General features: G+C 39.6%; 1 protein-coding gene across 1 annotated transcript in view; it reads left to right on the top strand.

Annotated features, from left to right (window-relative positions):
• ndst1b (N-deacetylase/N-sulfotransferase (heparan glucosaminyl) 1b) overlaps positions 1-19,996 on the top strand; it is an 82,360-nt gene that overhangs the window by 35,592 nt on the left and 26,772 nt on the right. The window contains exon 3 of the mRNA XM_053478402.1: positions 16,506-17,481. Coding sequence (XP_053334377.1) covers positions 16,936-17,481 — 546 coding nt within the window. The 5' untranslated portion in view covers positions 16,506-16,935. The remainder of the gene's footprint in view (positions 1-16,505; positions 17,482-19,996) is intronic.

The following is a 19,996-nucleotide window of genomic DNA, read 5'->3' as shown; positions in this document are numbered from 1 at the left end:
CTAGTGAGGTACTTTTTGTTTTGTGTGTGTGCCTGAAACGTAGACGACATATTGGGATCAAGTAGTAGTCTATTGTCCCGTATCAGTCGTCTGCGTTGTCTCACTTTTACTGCTTACTTACTACTTTACTACTTAGATTTTTTGCTATACGCAACTCTTTGTAAATCATACGTGAGAACTTGTGCAGTACCTTTTTTTTTTTTCAAAAATGAGAGAGAATGATGTCAATATAAACTCCTTGAAAAGTATTTAACATCTTGATAGTCATGAATGACATCATCAAGCAAAATAACTATTTTGACTACCTCTGACTTGAATAAATAAATAATAATAAATAATAATAATCAATATTTCTTTGAAAAAGTTTATGTAACATCACTTTTTCCCTTTTATAAGCGTTTAAAAATAAAGAAAAAGAAAAGGCGTACATTCAGTGGTCAGGGGACCATGATGACCTTGATGGTGTACCCTTGCGCCTGACCCCCTTAGCGATTGACCCACTGGACGACTCTGCCTATGTAATTGGTAGTCGATGTGATAAATCTCAGGGATGGTGAATTCTGTTTGTTTCCACTGAAATCCAATAGAGTAAATACACCTTCCCGTCCTACTCCTCCCTGCTAATGTCAGCGTGATGCATTATGCATGGCTTTCATTTCGCTTTGTTTTTTCGCTCCTCCCATCTTTCTCCTTCACCCCTTGTTACTTTTCTTTTTTCTTCCCTACCCCCCTCTCTTTCCTCCATTCTCATTTTCCAAGAGCCATCGGCCATATAGAATATGCCAAAAAGATTGACACTAGTTATTTTTGCCCTGCTGCGAGGCTCCCTACTGAGGAACTTGGCTACGTTTTCATCATCTTATTCCAGCCTGGTTACTTAGTCCAAGCCTCCAGTCATGTGCTCCATACACTCGACATTCTTTTTTGAATCCGTGTCATCTCTGTTCTCGCATTACGTCAGAGAGCACTGGATTATTTCAACCCAAACGAAGAGTTTCTGCGCTACTTCTGAAAGGACGAGACGTTTGTAAGTAAATCATAGTATCTCAAAAATGATTGTTGCTGTTTTTGCTGTTAATAGCAACCGTTTACGTATCACATGCCAAAAAAAAAAAGATTATTATAGAAGCATTTTTATTGCGTCTACATCTTGTCCTTGGCCTTGTTCTCTGATTAGTAGATGATAAACTGGATTTAGGGATCTTCTGCGCGTGACAACAGACTGAGTTGATTACGTCTCGGACTCTGATTGGCTCGTTGTTGTTATTACTATGCAAATTAATTTCGAGGAGGCCAAGCTTTTTGGACGCTCTGAGAAAATCTCATTAATCAGCCAATCATATTACACGAGCACATGGAAATTGAGGCTAAAATCCTAAAATAAATCACTTAATCAGTTGACCATAAAAACACAAGATCTGTTCCTTTAGTAGGTTATTTTACAAAGTTAAGTCAGCTTAATATGGAGGTGGGGCTTATTTCTTTGTCCTAGTCCTATAGTAGATGGTTTTAGTACAGCAGGTAGACTCTTAGACTGATGGTGTTAATTTATTAACTTCGACCAAACCATGTCATACACGTGCCTAAGGTTTCTGAAATTCTCTTTCTCAATTATGGCATACAGATAATCATCCCACTACTAGCTTACCATGGGGCATCGTTTTTTTTTTTTTTTTTTTTATACTTGACATTGGTGACAGGCCATTGCCAAGCAAAAAAAAAAAAAAAGAGTGTTTGTCAGTCAGACAACTCTAATTGGCACGCCAGAGCAAAACCACAAAAAACAGGCCAGTCTCTGTCTCTTAAGCAGAGCTTTTATGCAGCCATCCTATTAGGCAGCAAACTCTGGACAGCAATTCAGATCTGTCATCCCTCCACTCCATCACTCCGAGTGCAATCCAGTTAGCCTCAATCATATTATGTCTAATCTAATCACACCTAATAAAAACCTGCACTTCTCGACATTTAAACCGACGGTTGTGCAGCCGTCCTGGATCAATAGTGCACCGGGCTGAGCTGAAGATTACACATCTGTTACATCCATCTTGATGGAACTATAGCAGCATGTTTGCGATGGCCATACGAGGCAGAGGTTGGCACGCGGCGCAAGCCACAGAACAGCAGTGTGGGCTATGTCTGTAAGGAATGAGCTGGCCTGGAGGAGGAGGAAGAGGCAGAAGGTTATGGAGATGAGCCCAGAGAAAGCTAATCCTTGTAATAACTAGTGTAAAAGTTTGTACGTTCTTTCAGTAACCGCTTTATCCTGGTCAGTGCTGTGGTGGATCCAGGGTTTATCCCAGGAATGCCGCGCACAGGACAGGAGAATTTATCCTGGATGAGATGCTAGGCCATTGCAGGGCCCTATACATGGACATACTGTATATATACAAACATTTATACCTGGAGAACATCAAGGAAACCAAAACAGAGACAGACGGAGAATGTGAATCTATTACAGATTGTAACCCACACTCAGGATCGAAATAGGATCCAGATTTTTGTTAATATTAGGTTAATTTTAGTTCATTTTAATATGTCTATTTCTCAAGATAATGACTTCATCGGACTTGAGGTAACAGGCAAAGTAAATCTCCAAAAAGACCAGAAAAACTTCGACTTCATAAGAAGAAATACAGCTTTTCTGCTCCAAATGCCAACATCTCATCAGCAGTAAGAACAGAAAGGCCAGACTGGAATTTGTAAAGTTTTATCGAGCGATGAGGTGAAACCTTTAGCCGATTGATCGCTGGGGAAAAGTTCAGAGAAAAATCAGACCGCAAATGATCCTTATCCTAGGATTCCAAATCCAAATAGCTGCAGTTTGCAGAACATCATACACTAGGTTTACCTCGCGTCACATGGTCGTACACTTAGAGCCGTGAAGCATTGATGGACTGTGGAGGCGATTTGATTTTGGGGGGCATTATGATTTGAGTCCATAGCACTAATATTTGTCTTGATCAACTATGTCCCTTGCAGTTTTTAAAGTATTCGCAACTACTGAAAGTATTTAATAAACACTGAAATTCTGCGTAATTTCAGTTTTATTTTGTTTAGCTTTTTATTTTTAACAATAGACAAAAGTGACACAAGCAAGCTTTGTAACTTTGTTTTGTGTTGTTGGTTTAAACATCATGTTTATTCTGTCACGATCATTATTTTTTTTCGTCTTCTGGTCAACACTCCAGTCCAATAGGTGGTGATATTGCATTAAATAGCCATAAATTTCAAAAGAAGGAGTGGCGGAAACGAAAAAATGAAAGCAGTCCATTTTCTGCAAAAAGCTTTGGGGGGAAAAATGCAACAATTTCAGATGATTACGAGCCAATTCTGAATCGAAAACAGACCAAGAATTGTCGAATCAACCAACAATAGTAACGATTAACTTGCCAAAATCGATTTAATCTTAACGCTCTAAAAGTTCTGGGGCATAATTTACTCAGCGTGAAGCAATCGCAGAGACTCTGATTCGGTTAAGCATGTTTGAACAGCTCTGAGAAAAAGCCAATGAGGGGTCTAAGAAGGAATCACATTCATTTGCTGTGACGTGCAGCAGATCCCTAAATCCAGTTAATCGATAGATAGAGTACTTTCTTAGTCCCAAGGGGAAGTTGTATTAGTTAAATTGTTAGTCAGCTATCTGTGTTTGTGGGAAGCGGGGATCAGCAGAATAATATCGTTTTTATAAGAAAATGGTTTTAGGTTTTTTCTCTACCTAAAATGCTCACAAAACCTCAAGAGATAGACAGCCATCAGGGTTATTTTTGTAACTAATCAAAGCTCTTGTAGCGCGTGACCCTCGTCTGTGAGCGCCTGTGTAGTTCACGTGACCCCATGTCCACCAGACAACCGATCAGAAAAGGTTAAAGTCGTGTAGCATGAGCGGGTCAGCGATTCTGAGATTTTGAAACTCGTGTAGCATGTGCTCGGCATTAATCAGGGGAGGGGGAAAAATATGGAAAATTTCAAACCGGCCAAGTGTTCTGATTTAAATCCAAGTAGGCACACGTTTCGTCTGGCGAAGGGGAATCTAATGGCACCGGGCCTTTAAACCGAGCCGCAACCCGACGGCGACTGCTGTCCGGGTTTGGCAGAACATTTTAACGGGATATCAAGGATATCGGCGCCTTGTGATTCTTCATTGGTTGCAGATTTTAAGCAGATACTGTGCAACCCATCCCGAACAAACTTTTCACACTTTTAAAAGTCAAGAAAAACAGCTGTCATTTTATACGCTTTTACTTTTTATAACATATTCCATGAATCTCCAACCGAAACAATTCATCTTTTAATTCATCCTGTCCCAAAAAATCCCTCCTAGGCGTATTTTCCACATTGAATGGAACAGACGACGTTCCACTGTCCTCTAAAACAAAGCCTCTATTTCTCTCTTTCTCCTTATCTTTCTCTCTCTCTTCCCCCACCCTTTTCAGCTCTTTGTGCGCCTTTGGTAGCCTGAGAGTCTAAAAATAGTCCACCGTGTTGTGCAGCCTAATTAAGAGGAGAGGGACGAAGGTGCTCCCAAGCATCTGGGCCTAGTATGTAAGTGCTGCCCTTGTTCCCAATCGCTAGCTGATGCACACCTCTGCCAATTATCCTCTGGCTGTTTCACAGACTTGTAGAGGAGCTGACTGACTACAAATCAAAACTTTTCCCCCCCGTTTCTTTTTAATAAACTCCTGAAAATGCTTGTTGCGAGAAAGCAGACGTTGCATAAGCACTTTTGTGTTTCTCAGAATGCCACCATGAAAACAAGGCTGCATCGTTTTATTTTGGGAATTCGCGCTGCTGGGTTGGCACTATTGGAAGGAGGGAGGGATAGGCACAAGTTGTAGGAGGAAGCAGGTGCAGACATGCCATGGGAATACAAGGAAGGGGTAAGGGCCAAGAGTCCCAACATAACAGCGAACAGTTTCAAGTTTGTATACACACCATGGAAATCAGGATCAGTAAATAAGAAAGTTAAACACCTAGAATTAGCATTCAGTAGATTATTCTGAGCGCCGGTTAAAAGTAACAAGAGCAGGGTTGGTTTAGTGGTTAAAGAACTGGGCTGCCTGACAGGAAATCCGTTGTTCCAAATTCCACATTTTCAGCTTTTGGCCCTCTCGGTGAATTTTGAATGATAGACTTTGATTAAAACCTAAGTGCCAGCAAAACAAAATGGTGGGTTGAGTATTGGATAAGAAAGGAGGAATTTCTTCCAATCCAGCAAGAATTGGAAAAGAGTATAATTAGACTTGGAAAGATTTCTTTTGGACCTGGAAACATTCACTTTTAAACGGGTTTTACTGTAAGAAATGACTTGTGTTGTTATTTACACGTAATATTGAATAGGTATGGTTGTCAGCTGATGCTTCATGTTTCTGCATCTAAAAGAAAAAAAAAAACATCTTAAAATCTTCATTTTTTACAAGCAAAATCATGATCATTTTATCAAACACTGGAAAAAGATTTGCGTCTTAACAAGTGAAATATTTATGAATCTAGCCAAATGTATCTATCATTTCTAAAAACGTGTTTCAACAAAACAAAAACAGTAAAACCTCAGATTCTGAGTAACACGGTTTGCAAGTGTTCGGCAAGACAAGCAAAGATTTTTAATAAATTTTGACTTAAAAAACGAGCAAACCTTGGTTTACGAGTACAGAGTATCATGCATCACGCATGCGCTTTTTGTTTTTTATGCCGAGTGTCACGTGATCACAACTAAACCAACAGTTTTGCACACACACACACACACACCTAGATATAGCTAGGTTTCGCCAGATAAAAAAAATATTTCACTTGCTAAGATGCTAAATAGGGTACTTGTTGCTGTAAGATGCACAAAATTAGGTTTGGCTAGATTTACGAATATTTCACTTGCTAAGATGTCATTTTTTGCGATGTAATACGGATGTTTAATCTTAAAACAACTAGTTAAAAAGTTAGCATATCAGCATCTTAGCAAGTGAGCTATTTTTAAATCTAGCCAACCCTAGCTATAATTTCTTAAAATACATTCACAACAAACCAAATATAGAATAATTAAACTTATTTTATAGGTAAATGTTACTAAAATTGCATGTGAACAATGTCTTGTTTTATTTGCCAGGGAATTTTCCTTCTTTAAAAAAAAAAAACCCTAAAAAATAGGTAAATAACTTATAGAAATAAGCTTAATAATCTTATATTTGATTTGTAATCTTATTTTAAGAAATTTTAGATGGTTTGGTTAGTTTCAAGAGTATTTCACTCGCTGAGATGCAAATGTTTTTTTTTTTTTTTTTTTTTTTTTTTTTTTGCAGTGTAAACGCTGTTTTGGCTTGTCGGGTAAAAGAACAGCTTTATAAGCATCCAAGCCCAAACAAGTGCCGTGTTTCTCGCCGCTGAACTGAGACGAGATTCGCTGCTTCAGGTTGACAGTTCAGCGATTTATTTTTATTCCGCTGCCAAGCACCTACACAGCAGCACCTTCAGACTTGACGTCTAAAAGGTGTTTTTGCATCAAACCCGCGTCTCCGAGCTGACCCAAGCACGGCCTTTTTACAGAGCTCCTTGTTCGCTTTAATCCAGCCTGGCTCTCGGTAACTGAGGATAAAAGTTGTGGATATTCATATCTGTTATGAAATGAATACAAATATGCAATCTCTGCCGCATAGCCGACACATAAAGGTTTTTTTTTTTTGTTGTTGTTGCTTTTTTTAGATTCCCCTTCCATCTGTTTATATCTTGTTCTGCCAGGAGTCTAAGTGATGGGTTAATCTTGGATGATTATAGACGCCTTCGGGCAACACCTGTTAAATTTGGGTTTAGCTTTTTAGAGGTGTTTTTTGGTCTTTGAGGAAAAACATTTATAGTGGGGGTCTGCTTGGAAAATCCGACTCGGTAACATTTGAATAAATTCATGTATGTGAATGCTGATGATGTAATTAAATTATGATGATGAAAAGAAAAATAAAGGTCTTTACATTAGTGGTCAAAGACTCTCGAACCCAAATTTCGTCTTTCATCGCCTCAATTTATCCTTTATACAGATTGGATGTTATGAGACACGAAGCGCTCTGGATGGGGTGCCGATCCATCGCAGGGCACACACTCACATGCTCATTTATACAGTATGGATAGTTTGGGAACGCCAATGAGCCTAATCTGTATGTCTTTGGACTGTGGGATGAAACCGTAGTACTCGGAGGAAACCCACAAAAAACATGCAAACTCCATGCAGACAGACCCCGAGGCGGGAATCGAACTGGAACCTGAAGGTGCAAGGCGACATTGCTATTCACTAAGCCACCCTGCTGCCCTCTGTATAAATGTAAATTTTTTTTGTATTCTTTTAGCTGTTTTTTTTTTTTCCTCTACTGCATTATTTCACCCTCATTTTCCAAATTCAAGTAGAACACCTGTCTTTCTGTTTTTTTTTCCCCGTAATCCACCATCCCCAGGGTCAGGTGATCTGAGATTTTGGGGCCCAGTGGTACCAGCGCAACACGAGATTGAGATGAGAATGGACATTAGATAAGCAACGTACTGAGTACATGGCTCAGGCTGAATGCTGTCCATGTTGTGCGTGGGGGGTTTGTCTAAGCTCCGTGCCAACTCCGCCCATCCCAGAGTTAGCCGCAGATGGCAGGGCGACAGAACGGTGGAGGCACACTGTGTGCAGGCCGGCGAGACTGTTTACCAGCACACTGGACCGAGTGCCATGTGTGTAGAAGGCAGGGTGTGAGAGCACACAGACGCGCTCAGGATAAAGTCCAACACACACACACACACACACACACTGACAAGCCTGCCAGAGTGAATATAGGCTGATGCTACAGAGACTTTCTGAGCTGACAGGGGAGATTGATTTCCTCCTCCGGCTCCTGCACTCCGTAACTCGACATGACACGGCACCGACTTCAGATCTTCCTGATTTTTTTGGGTGTTGTAAGCTGCCACACTTTGGCAGGTCACTAATATTTGAGATTCTGTTCACTCTTTAGTATTTAAACACACACTATTATTTTTTTTTTCCCTACTTTAACACCAAGTCACGATATCTTAGCTACTGAGATACAGTAGATATGCGTACAGTATGTGTCCACCATTTGTGTGTGCATTTGGTCCAGGCGAGATAAACAGGATTAGGGATTTAGGATTACACTCCCCTGACCTTGTCCAGATTGTCTAGCGTCTAAGCCGTTGAGCATGTAACACTTGAACCGGCAGGACATCGTTTCAATCGAACAACGTGGAATAAAATTGCCAGTGTGAGAGCCAGGGACGAGCCCAGGGGTCAGGCTTAATTTTAACGCTTACAATATAGCCACGTTGAACACTATAGTCGTCTTTCTACTTAAAAGAAGCTTTTATTTGTGACAACACAGTGACCTTTTTTTTTCTTTTTTGCATATCCTAGCTTGATAGGGGTCAGAGTGCAGGGTCAGCCGTGATACAGCACCCCTGGAGCAAAGGGGGTGGTAATTAGGAACCTTGCTTAAGGGCCTCGATCAGGGCTGGTTGGCATGGCTGGGGCCTGAACCCCTGACCTTCTCATTAATAACCCAGAGCGGTAACTGTTGAGCCACTATTACACTATAAAAAAATGTGAAAATGTCTTAAATATAGTCATATTTATGTACAATATTTATATATAAGATTATAGCAATTCAAAATTAAAGGTCTTTCTACACACAAATTTTTAATATTTTTAAGCATAAATCTAGTTCTATTAGCAAATAATTTACTGTATTAATTGATAAACCAACATTAGTTGCCAATAGAACAAGAAATTTATGCTTTGAAACTAGTAAAATTTGTCTGGAAATAGACTTAGAAATCTTCCAGTTGGTTTATTTTATTCTTATACTAAATAATTTTAATAACTTTGACTAGATTCTCGATATTTTCACTTGCTAAGGTATAAACCTTTGCTGTGTACCCTGTTCTTCTTGCATCTCTTATGAACAAAATATGACACTACTACAATGTAAATTTGTCTACTGTATATTTTATCATTTATGTTTAATATATGAGCCGGGTTTTACTCTACACAAGCAAACATGGTTCATCGGTGTGTTTTTGGCAGCATATCTTTCTAGTCGGAGTCTTTCTAGTCTTTTTACCCTTTAAACTCTAAAGAATGTGCTGAATAAAGTGATTTTGTGTCTGGCCATGCGGTCGGTTTATGACTCCCTCTCTGACTTTATTTGATAAACAGTCCTAATCTCATGAACTTAAGTGTACATGGAATTAGTTATATATTTGCCCGTTCTTTATGTCCTTACTTTTTGTTTCGCTGTCCTTTCCATGTGAAATTTTTTCAAAATAAGATGTAACCGTCTAATTATGTAACATTTCATTTATTTGATCTTTTAACAAACCACTAGAAATTATTATTTTCTTGAATCTAGGCAAATTTATCTATAATTTCTTAAATAAGATTCCAATAAATATAAGCTGTTAAAATAATTATTAAGCTGTTCACTAGACTTTAATTTCTTCTTCTGTTGGTAGATAATGTCGCTTGTTTCTAGAATGAAATTCCTAAAAATTAGCAAAATTCTTTGTCAACAGAACAAGATATTTTTGTCTGCAGCTTTAGTTACATTTGACTAAAAACAAACTTAAAAGGCTTATATTTGGTTTGTTGTTCTCTTATTTTAGGAAATTATAGAGTCTTGCTAAATTCAGTATTTCGCTTGTGTGCCACTATACTGAAAAAATTAAATTTTAAAAGTGAAATATTTTTGAATTTAGCAAAACCTGTCTAATATCTAGTCAAGCATTACTAAAATTCAAAGCGGAAAATGTATTTTTCTACTGGCAGAAAATGTTTTTTTATATTTATTATTTATTGCTCGAAATTATCTTCCAGTAGAACAAGATATTTTTCACTTTTAATTTAAGTAAAGCTTGACCAGAAATAAATTTAATAAACTTATTTGTGGTTTATTTTAATCATATTTTAAGAAATTATCGCTAGATTTGTCCAGACTCAAGAATATTTCACTTCCTAAGATTTAAAGATGCTAAGATTTTTTTGTAGTACCTCAGCATATGAATTTTATCCGTTCCAGAGGCGTTGTCCCATAATGTAAATGCAGATAGTTCGTTCCAGCCACCCAAAAATATTGCCAACTCTATAATCATATTTTTGTGTATATAAAATTAAAAAATATAAAACCAATCAAAACATTTTAAAAAGACCTGTAAATTAAGTAAAGTCTGAAATAAAGAGACAGTAAACCTCACTTGAAACTTTAATTTATCTTGACACCGGCTACTTTAAAAACACAATTGAAAGCGGCTCCCTTTTCTTCTTGCTACCGTGTTTAATAAAATTCTTGGGACCCATGGTGCTACGTCTTCTCTAAATCTTGCACAAAAAAAGTTAACTTTCTTCACTAAAATTTCTTGCTTAATGTGAAAATTCTCAAGGCAGGGGCGTTTATATGCATGTATTTATGTTAATACACACAAGGTACAGTATTAATGAGCTGTGTGTTAAGAACCTTCCATTATCATTCTGATTTAGTTATTAATACAGTAAACCCTTATATTCTGAATGTTACCCAAGCTAACTTGTCTAGCAAACATAATCTGCTCAAGACTCTGAAATGCTTGCTTTATAATTTTTAATATTTGACTAATAGAAAAGCTTCAACTTGTTTAAATTCCGGTTAGACCTGTAGTAACTGATTTCCCAGAAAATAAGTTTTAAATGTATTCCTCTGTAAATAGATGATTTTTTTGTTGTTGTGGAGAAAAATTGCTTCAATATTTGGAGCAAGTGGACAACAGTGAAATCCTGCAGCAGACCCAGCGCTCACACCTTACTCTCACACCCGACACCGCCTGCCCCGAATCTGTCAGCAATATCTCTTGTGTAGTCCTTGAAAAACAAAAACCGTTGTGCATGAAAAGACCTTAAACCCCGTAAACAAGCAAATACTTTGAAATGACTAAACAGCGTGATATTCACTGAGCCAACATTTATCATTTCAATAATTTCAGCTTTTCTCTAACATCTTTCTAGAAAACAATAATCCCTTCTAATGATGTTGGCATTGTCTGTATGAACAGAAGTGTAACCGAGTACACCGGCGCCATGTTCCAAATGCTGGCCTCCCAGGAACTCCCCTAACGTCCCAAACATGTGGAAACGTCTTGGTGCAAGTTTAAGACTATATGAAGGCGAGTCCCAGTTCACAGACGGATGCGTCTATCCATCGATTTTCACGACCAGGCGTTCCATTTGCTAAATGTTCACAGGAACAACTGCATTGAGCGCCAAACCAGCTTGACCAGGATCGTCATTCACGGACGTACAGCCGTTTTAAAAATGTTCGCACCGATCAGATGTTTAACTGCGGCTAAGATTCTCATTGCCATACTGTGCTTAAAGTCTTCGGTGAATTTCAATCACTTTTACAATAAAAAATTTCATCACAAGGTTTGGCTTAAACGTCCATCGTAACAAGATACATGCTTCTTGTTGTTTTTCCCACTATTATAGTCTTGTGTAGAGGTTGAAAAGCTCATCTACAAGCCTTGTTGATGAGCAGAGTTCTTCGTTTTGGTGAGATTTCAGGTTGGTAGACACAACAATCTGCTTAAACTAAAGTGCCGAATGCAAACCAACTGCAAAATCTTATTAAATAGAGATTTTTTGGACTTATTTCTAGCACAGAATCATTTTATTCCTTGGATTAAAAGTCTGCGGAAACACTTACTCAATCGGAGTGTAATGAGAACGATTATGGATTACTGCTGAGGCTAATAAATTAATCTGTAATTTACAGGTCTTTCCATTCAGAGATCCACTCACTGTGTGGATGTAACCCTAAGTCTGTGAGAACATCGAGACCAGGACTAGCTGAGAACGAGTGTTAAAGTGTTCTAGGTCGAGTCAAAATCAAGTCCCCACCCCAAAAAAAAAAAGCGAGGACTGTTTTACGCTCAGGAGTGAAAATCAAATCCCTTTCTGTCAAATCCTTTTCAATTCTAAGCCTTTATTCTCACTGATAATTATGCTGTTTTGTAGAAGAAAGAGTTACTTCTTGAAAACTTTGTGAAATAAATAATTTTTCCGCTCCTCAAACTCAAGACCTAGACACGTCCAATCGATACAGAACATATCTCGAGACCAGACTCGCATCCCTCAGCACTGTAATGTTCTCCCCTCAATAGTAACGAGGTATCGCTTTATATACGCCTATTAAAATGAAAAGCGGTTTGAAAACAGCGGCTCCATGATTTGTGGTTTAACCTGAGCGTTTATGACTTTAAGCACTTTTTATGGTGAAATCCAAACACCGTGTGAGATTTAGTTCCTTTTTTTTCTTCTTCGCTGACTAAAGCAGCACACCAGTGAGTCCACTTCAACCAAAGGAAAAAGCAGTTTGCTAAAAGGAAAAGCACGCTACTTGGAGTCTTTTTTGTTGCACTGGTAAAGCACTGATAGGTGGCATTGTTAATAGAAATAGAGGGAAAATCGATTGAGTTATGAATCATACACTGACTCAAATTTTTTTCAATAACATTTATATTAGAGATGCACCGGTCCACCAGCCAGTGACCAGAATTTTCTGGTTTTTAGCTTGATCACCGAATCAGCCTGAACGTAACCGATTATGTGCCGAGTGCATGAGCTTCCGAATGGTGCATCAAAAACACTTTATTATGGTTTTATGGTATCAAAAGTTATGGACCCACTCAGACCCACTCATTACATTATAAGTTTGTTTAGAAATAATAAATATGGTGGATGACATAACTGTGATGCATGCTGCTTAATAAAAATTTAAACTCTGTTGAATTTAATTTTAGGTTAAATGTTAAACTCCTTGTATTTGTAGTTAGTTTGCATTGTTTAAATGCTCTGTGTTTTTCTCACTCACTCACTCACTCACTCATTGTCTATACCGCTTTATCCTGTATTCAGAGTCGTGGGGGAGCCCTTCTATCCCAGGAGAATTGCGGCATACAGTGGTGTCCACTCCATTACCAGGCACACAAACAGACACACACTCACACACACACTACGGGCAATTCGGGAACGCTAATTAGCTTAATCTGCATGTCTTTGGACTGTGGGGGAAAACCGGAGGAAACCCACCAAGCACGGAGAGAACGTGCAATCTCCAGGCTCGCAGAGACGGGAATCGAACCCAGACCCTGGAGGTGCAAGGCGATAGTGCTAACCACTACACCACCCACTTGGTTTTTAAGTGAGAAAAATTAGTGTGTGTGCAATACACGTGAGCTACTACCATGATTTGGTCGCATCTATAAAAGTTTATAGAACCGTAGGCCGTTCGTATCTATATTAAGATATACAGTTATCCGACTATTTGATGATCCACCCATAAGGACACATCATTAATAGTGCATTGATATGGTCAAAGTTTGGTTTGTCCTTGATGGTTGGTGGTTCCCGGTTCCAGGCTCCAGGAGTACTTTGTTTTTTGCCAAATTACACCTGATCTGATCTGATGTGTTGGCTAAAATGTACAGTACAGCATGTGGGTGTGGTTGAGCAACATGCCGGGCAGCAGGCACAGGGACGGGTATAACCGGACCAGGTTTCTTTTGAAAGCGCAGAAATCAAAGTCACGGTGTGAGTCCTACACCTGCTGCATCATCACAGCTCCGGAAAAATGTGTCGCTTTCAATTCAAATTTGTTAGTCTTTGATTTTTAGGTTTTCCCCGAGGCGAGATTTGGGAGAAATCAGTATCACTTTGGCAAGGTTAACTTCCAGCTGCTGTCACATTGGCGCACACATACACACACGCGTTCAGAAAACGTCCATCGGCTTTGAACGGCAGCGAGATATTCTCAGCCCCTCGGGCGTGTTCCATTTCTCATTGAATCTTTTTCCCTCCGGTCACTCCGTACCATCTCTTCACTTTGAAATCAAACAAGAAAGGAAAGGATCGGGATAGCGCAGGGAAGCTTTGACGACTCCAGATCTTTGTGCGCTTTTTCTTTTGGACTTTAATTGCCAAAGCGGTGGTTTAACCCATCGCCGAAAAAAAAAAAAAAAAAAAAACTTTCTCTTTTTCTGCACTCTCTGGGAAATTCATTTTGTTGAATATGTGAGTTCCTAATGTCCTGTCAAGTGTGATTTGATGGCGGGTCACACCAACTATATAGCTGCGGCTTCTCAGAGCTGTTACAGCTGTTTTCTCCGTCACCTTATAATTGGAGGAGATGGAGCACAAACCTGAGCAGCTACGAAACAGATGCCGGGTTTTTACTGTAACTGATGAATAGTACAAAAAAAAAACACACGGTCTACAGGGTTTTCACGGATTTTTAAAACAGACATAATTAGCTGTTTTGCACAATTTTATTCCAGCTTATTATTAAATATAAGCTTCCACACACCACAAACTGGTTTTACAAAGAGAAGGAGGGTAGACTGGGTTTAGCAGGTCTGCATTACTGTAAAATGCCCTTGTTCTTACAGTGCAGGTGCAAAGTAGATCATGTTTTTAAAGTTCAGCTAACCCTCGCGGTGTAGAATCAGCTGCACGAAGCGAAGGTATGCCGCAGTACGCTATGCCCTCGAGACGGAGCTAAAGAGTTAAAGCTATTCTGCCATCGGAAAATAGGTTTCGTATCTCTTTGCTGGAACAAAAAAAAAAAAAAAAAAAAAAAAAAGGTTCTGGGACGGAAAGAACTTTAATGGAAGATGGGGGACGGTCCTGTAAATGTCAAGGTTTTCGTTTTTTAAATGGCTTTGGATTCAGCATATATTACTTTTTTTTTTTTTTTTTTTTTTTTATATAGCCACTGATATGCAAAGAATTATTGTTATTTTTTTTATGCTGTATTTTAATTCAACATTGAACTCTACCTGTGCTTGGTATCTTGTTCTGCCCACCGATCATTTCCGTCTAATACCTCTCAGAGAAAAAGAAATAAATCTTTATTGCCTATTTTCTAGATCAAGTACAGATCTAATTTTTTTTTTGAACCCTTTAGTGTGTTCATCTTTGTTGTTGTTTTTTTTTTATTTATTATTATTATTATTTTTTAATATGGCATCCCTTCTCTTGCTCACCATAAATTCCTCTTGCCTTCCAAATCTTACCGTTAAGACGACGAGGAGCACAAAAGACCGGCTCTGCCGTCTCAGCTTGAGGTGGCTGATGCATATTAAAGAACTAGCCTGTGAATAGGGAAAGTTCTGGAGCCGTAATCCGACCTCTGACGACACTCAGGCTGCTGTTCTTGTTCCTCTAGACACAATAGAGCTCCAGTGACAGGCATTGTGGTTTGGAGATTAAGCCTGGGGTGGAAAAGCAAGGGAATACCGAAGTCTGGGGGTTCATACATATACACACACATACACACACACACACCATCCAGACTATCCCTTGTGAAATTTAGTTTTTTTCGAGTAGCCGCTTTGCCTCCACCTGATGGAGATGTATGAACGATCAAGCCGTCGATTTTCAGCTTGCGAATCTGAAAGGTTACAGGGTCGTACTTTCTTTTGAAGTGATAAAATAGCTTTTCTTATCCTTGTCATCTTTGTTGCCTTTGCTTTGCTCTTGTATTAATGCTTTTTTTTCTTCTTCTTCTTTCTCCGTACCTTTTGATTCTTTGTTCCATAACCCACATGTGACGTAGATATTTGCGCCGCCTTTGAAACTGGACCTATATTTCGCCTGAAAACAAGCCCTATCTTGTCGCTGCACCATTGTCGACACCTCTCTGTAGTTAAACGACCTGCAGGCCTCTTATGCGACAGTCATCATGTGTGCATAAGCTGTGTATACCCGAAAAAAAAAGAGTCAAGACCTCACAGGAGCTGAAAGCACTAAAAGGTTTACCCAGCAGGCATTTTATATTTTGATTAGAAAGTGGTAAAAAGGGATTGATGGAGGGTTTTTTTTCTTCGTTTTTTTTTTTTTTTTTCCTTTCCATCCTTTAAACCGTATTTTCGGGTAGGACTGCGGAAACACGTTCGTAGTGAAAAGAAAGCGTGTGACACCGATATATCGCAGGCCTGTCTCTTAATGGCTGTTCTCTGCGTCGCCTTTTCTTTGGTCAATTTATTAAGCCTCGTCTGCATGCCCTCTCGGAGACCTTTCCATTTCACGACTTCATTCTTTTAGTCAGTGTCGGTCTAAATCTCTCTTTTTTTTTTTTTTTTTTTTTTAACTCACCTACGCGACATTTTGGTATTCAGGACTTCGTTTGAGATGAAAAGAATGACTTTTGCTCTTTGAAGTGCATAGAGAATGAGGATCAGTCTTAAAGCCACAGCTAATCAATGCAAGCCACAGCCATTATCCTGTAATCCATTCATTGCCCGCATAGATCCTTTTGCCGTTTAATGAAAGGATCCATTGTCTACGGTGCAGGTTGTGCAGTGGGTAAAAATCAGGTGGCCTAGCAACAATATTTCTCTTAATGATTAATTATGCACTTCACATGATTTATGACTGCGTCTCATTATTGGAAAACGACTTGTAATAAGCTGATCCTTTTTTTTCCCCCTGTTTGTTTCTTCCGCAGACCAAATGAAGACCTGGTTGACGTTTCCTTGGGCATGACCCATGCGAAGATCTCATCCCAGGAAGACGAGTTTGTCCTTCATAAATCTTCCTCACCCATCCTCCAGTTCATCATCTTTTCCAAACTGGCTCAGAAGATAAGAACTTAGAGGGGGCAGAACCGGAGGGGTGTAAGGGTGTTGGGCAGGGGGCTGCTGGTGCACGGGGGGCGGGCAGCACACATCTTCGAAGGTGAGTGAAAGCCCAGCCTCGCCCATGCCGTCCCCTGCCCGCACCAGTCCTCCTGCCCTCTGCAATGGTGACGTGATGGTCCGCGTCATGGAAGGTCTCCGCTTCGTCGCTCCCTTTTCTCTGCGCTGTTGTTTGGCGATTTGTTACTGACTCGAGGGCGGTGTGTGTATATACTCAAAACAAGTGGCCGTAGGGTGACGATGCTGGTGTGTGGACGCGTAAGACGGCTCTACAGGCAGCTCACGCTGCAGACCAGCCTACTGCTGCTCTTTCTCTTCTGCATGGTAAGTGTCCTCATCTCGGCCTACTTCCTGTATGGGGTCAAGCGCGAACTGGAGCCTGCAGGCGTCAGCGGTTCGGAAGGCGTCGACGACGGCACCGCCGAATGGGAGGATTCGCAAGCCGCCACCCCTTCCCCTCCGTCAGCCAGGATACTTCCTGCGAGAACTGCCAAGCCAGCAGACACTTTCCGCACGGACCCTGTGGTTCTGGTTTTTGTCGAGAGCCTCTACTCACAGTTGGGCCAGGACATCGTGGCCATCCTGGAATCGGGACGCTTCCGCTACCAGATTGAGATCGCCCCCGGAAAGGGCGACATGCCCACGCTCACCGACAAGAACCGGGGCCGCTTCACGCTGGTCATTTACGAGAATATCCTCAAGTATGTCAACCTGGATGCCTGGAATAGGGAACTTCTCGATAAGTACTGTGTGGAGTACGGCGTAGGGATTATTGGTTTCTTTAAGGTGAGGATTTAACGTTACTAACCATCCTAAATTACAGTTTTTTTTTTTTTTTTAAGGCAGCACAAAAAAGAAAAATATCTATGCATCTCTGAAAAATAGTATGTTTATCAACCAGATAAAACACAACTTTTTTTTTTGCCGCCCGACACCTGAATCGAGCACAAAGAAGAAGAAGAAAAAGAGAGAAACAACGTCTCTAAGTAAATTTTAAATTGACCAAAATGCCTATTTTTGCAGTAAGAATGATGTTTAACGGATGTCAGGGTGAGTTTATCAGGTTTAGGGTGTCCTTAGGCATGACCTGAAATCTATGTTCCGAAATATCTGATCTGGTAACAGGTCTAAACAGCGAGTCAACTGCAGGGCAAATTCATTCTGAATGCGCTATACCATCGCATGTTTTTAGATGATGCTAAAGTATTTTTTTCTATCATTTTGTTCATATCATGATGTTATAAATACGCCGATTCGATATTAAATTTTTTCCAATTTTGTTACAATTTTAAGACCTTGAACTGTTAAAAAAAAAAAAAAAAAAAGTCGACTCCAAAGTTTTAAACCTTAGCTTCATTTAACATCGTCATAACTCAGTAATTAAATGTAGCCCGTTCCTTATAGCATTAAGACTGCTAGACTAACTTCAAATACACGAGTTTAACATTTAACTTCAAATTAAACAAAAACAAACAGCTACATCATTACTGAGCAGCGTGAATTTCTGTCTCATATCCGCCATGATTAGGATTTTTACCCAACTTAAAATAATTCAATCCTACCACAAGGGATGTGCCAGTGTGTGAGTAGTTCAGAGTAGGATTGAACCACCTGTAGGATTATAAAGGAACCGTGACGTTTTACCGCCTCAAGTGTCTCCACAAGTGGATGTTGAGTGTTTGTTAGTGCGCGGATGTGCGCAGCTTCTTACAAGACTAATTAACGTGTGTGGTGGTTCGAGACTAATTCGCTATGCGAGTTTGGAGAAAAAGGCTGATCAGTGACTTTTTAATGCGCGCAGCTTTTGATAATGTAACGCCATAAAAATGCGTTTGTGTTGAACCGCTCGCGAGTGCAGAATTTTTGCGTTTGTGATCGGTCGTGGCTGATCAAGCTGATAAACATCCAATTCCGGTCACTTGCTGATTATGATTAAAAATGTAATAAATCATTTAAACATCGATTTTGGAGTTAATATTGCGATACATTATTTTTTCCCCCCCCCTCTCTTGTCTTTAATAATAAACACGTTTTCATACACTTTTAACAGCAGCACTTTTACCACACATGAAGGGGTAGGCCATAAACACATGATGAGTAAATTACAGTATGAAATTAATAACTAAGCTACTGAAGAATGTAATTTATAGTTAGTATTAATTATTAAACTATTATAAAAATTCCTCCGGTTTGTTTTAGCATTTTAATTAAAGTTAAACTGCACCGAGAATTTTCTTTTGAACTTTGGAAGGACATACTGCCCTTTTGTTCCCGTAACATGATGTAAAGCTTGTTTTAGCAAATCTATATAGAGTTCTTCTACAAAAAAAAAAAAAAATGGAAATAATGTTCCTGTTTCAAATAAATATTTTTTAACAGTACTCCAAATCCTGCAATATTACAGTAGTGTATCCTACTTAAGATCTTCCTTCTTAATGGATGTGCAGCGAGAGCGCTTGCATCAACCAGACTTAAAGGCGTATTAGAAGAGCATTTACAAAAAAAAAAAAAAAGATGAAGCTTTTCTTCAAAGCTCTGCTTCTACACGACCTCTGGTTGGCTGCTCGTCCTGTCTTTTCTGCTTGAGAACGTTCTCTGCCGTGTCCTGTTCTGCCTCGGTGCCTTTAGCTCTGAGCACTTCTAATGTTACATCCTGGAGAAACATGGCTCCGAAAACCAGGTTCCCATGAGGGAGAGCAGCGACTGCAGCCAGCCAGGACTTGGCTCGGTGCAATCTCCCGAGGCTATATTAAGCACAGTCTTCTCGGCATCCTCCTTCCTCCGCTCACTCTCCTCACCTTTGGATCGTTTCTGAAACGTTTTCCGTGTCGCGTACAGGGTTAAACTGACTTGGGAATATAAAGCAGAGGAGACGGATAGGAAGGTTAATATTCTGATATATGGCGTGATCTCGTTTATTGCTGTTTATTTACAAAGCAGGTTGGTAGTTTCATTTCTTCTTGGGAGTAACTCGATCGCAGGGTTGCAAAGCCAGGTTAAGTTGTTCACGTCAGGTACTTTTAAAATGCAACAAAATTTTTTTCAGAAAAAAAAAAATCTTTGTTTAGAAAGGTTTCGTTCTAGCATTACAATCGACTACTGCTACTTAACTAAGTAACATCTCGCTAACTACAATACAGCGCTACTGACCTCCTCTTGCTGTGGCATATAATCTGTTATTGAACTTTTTTATTTTGCATGTCACGTGTCATCTCCATGACGACGTCAGTAGATGACAGAAGGACTGTTAACCAACATTAGGCTACTATGTATTTTCATTGATGATTGCATTTAAGGTCTA

The sequence above is a fragment of the Clarias gariepinus genome, chromosome 19 (assembly GCF_024256425.1).
Source record: "Clarias gariepinus isolate MV-2021 ecotype Netherlands chromosome 19, CGAR_prim_01v2, whole genome shotgun sequence".
In the NCBI taxonomy this organism is placed as follows: domain Eukaryota; kingdom Metazoa; phylum Chordata; class Actinopteri; order Siluriformes; family Clariidae; genus Clarias; species Clarias gariepinus.
The sequence above is the reverse complement of the archived record's forward strand: the minus strand, read 5'-3'. Positions and strand labels throughout refer to the sequence as shown.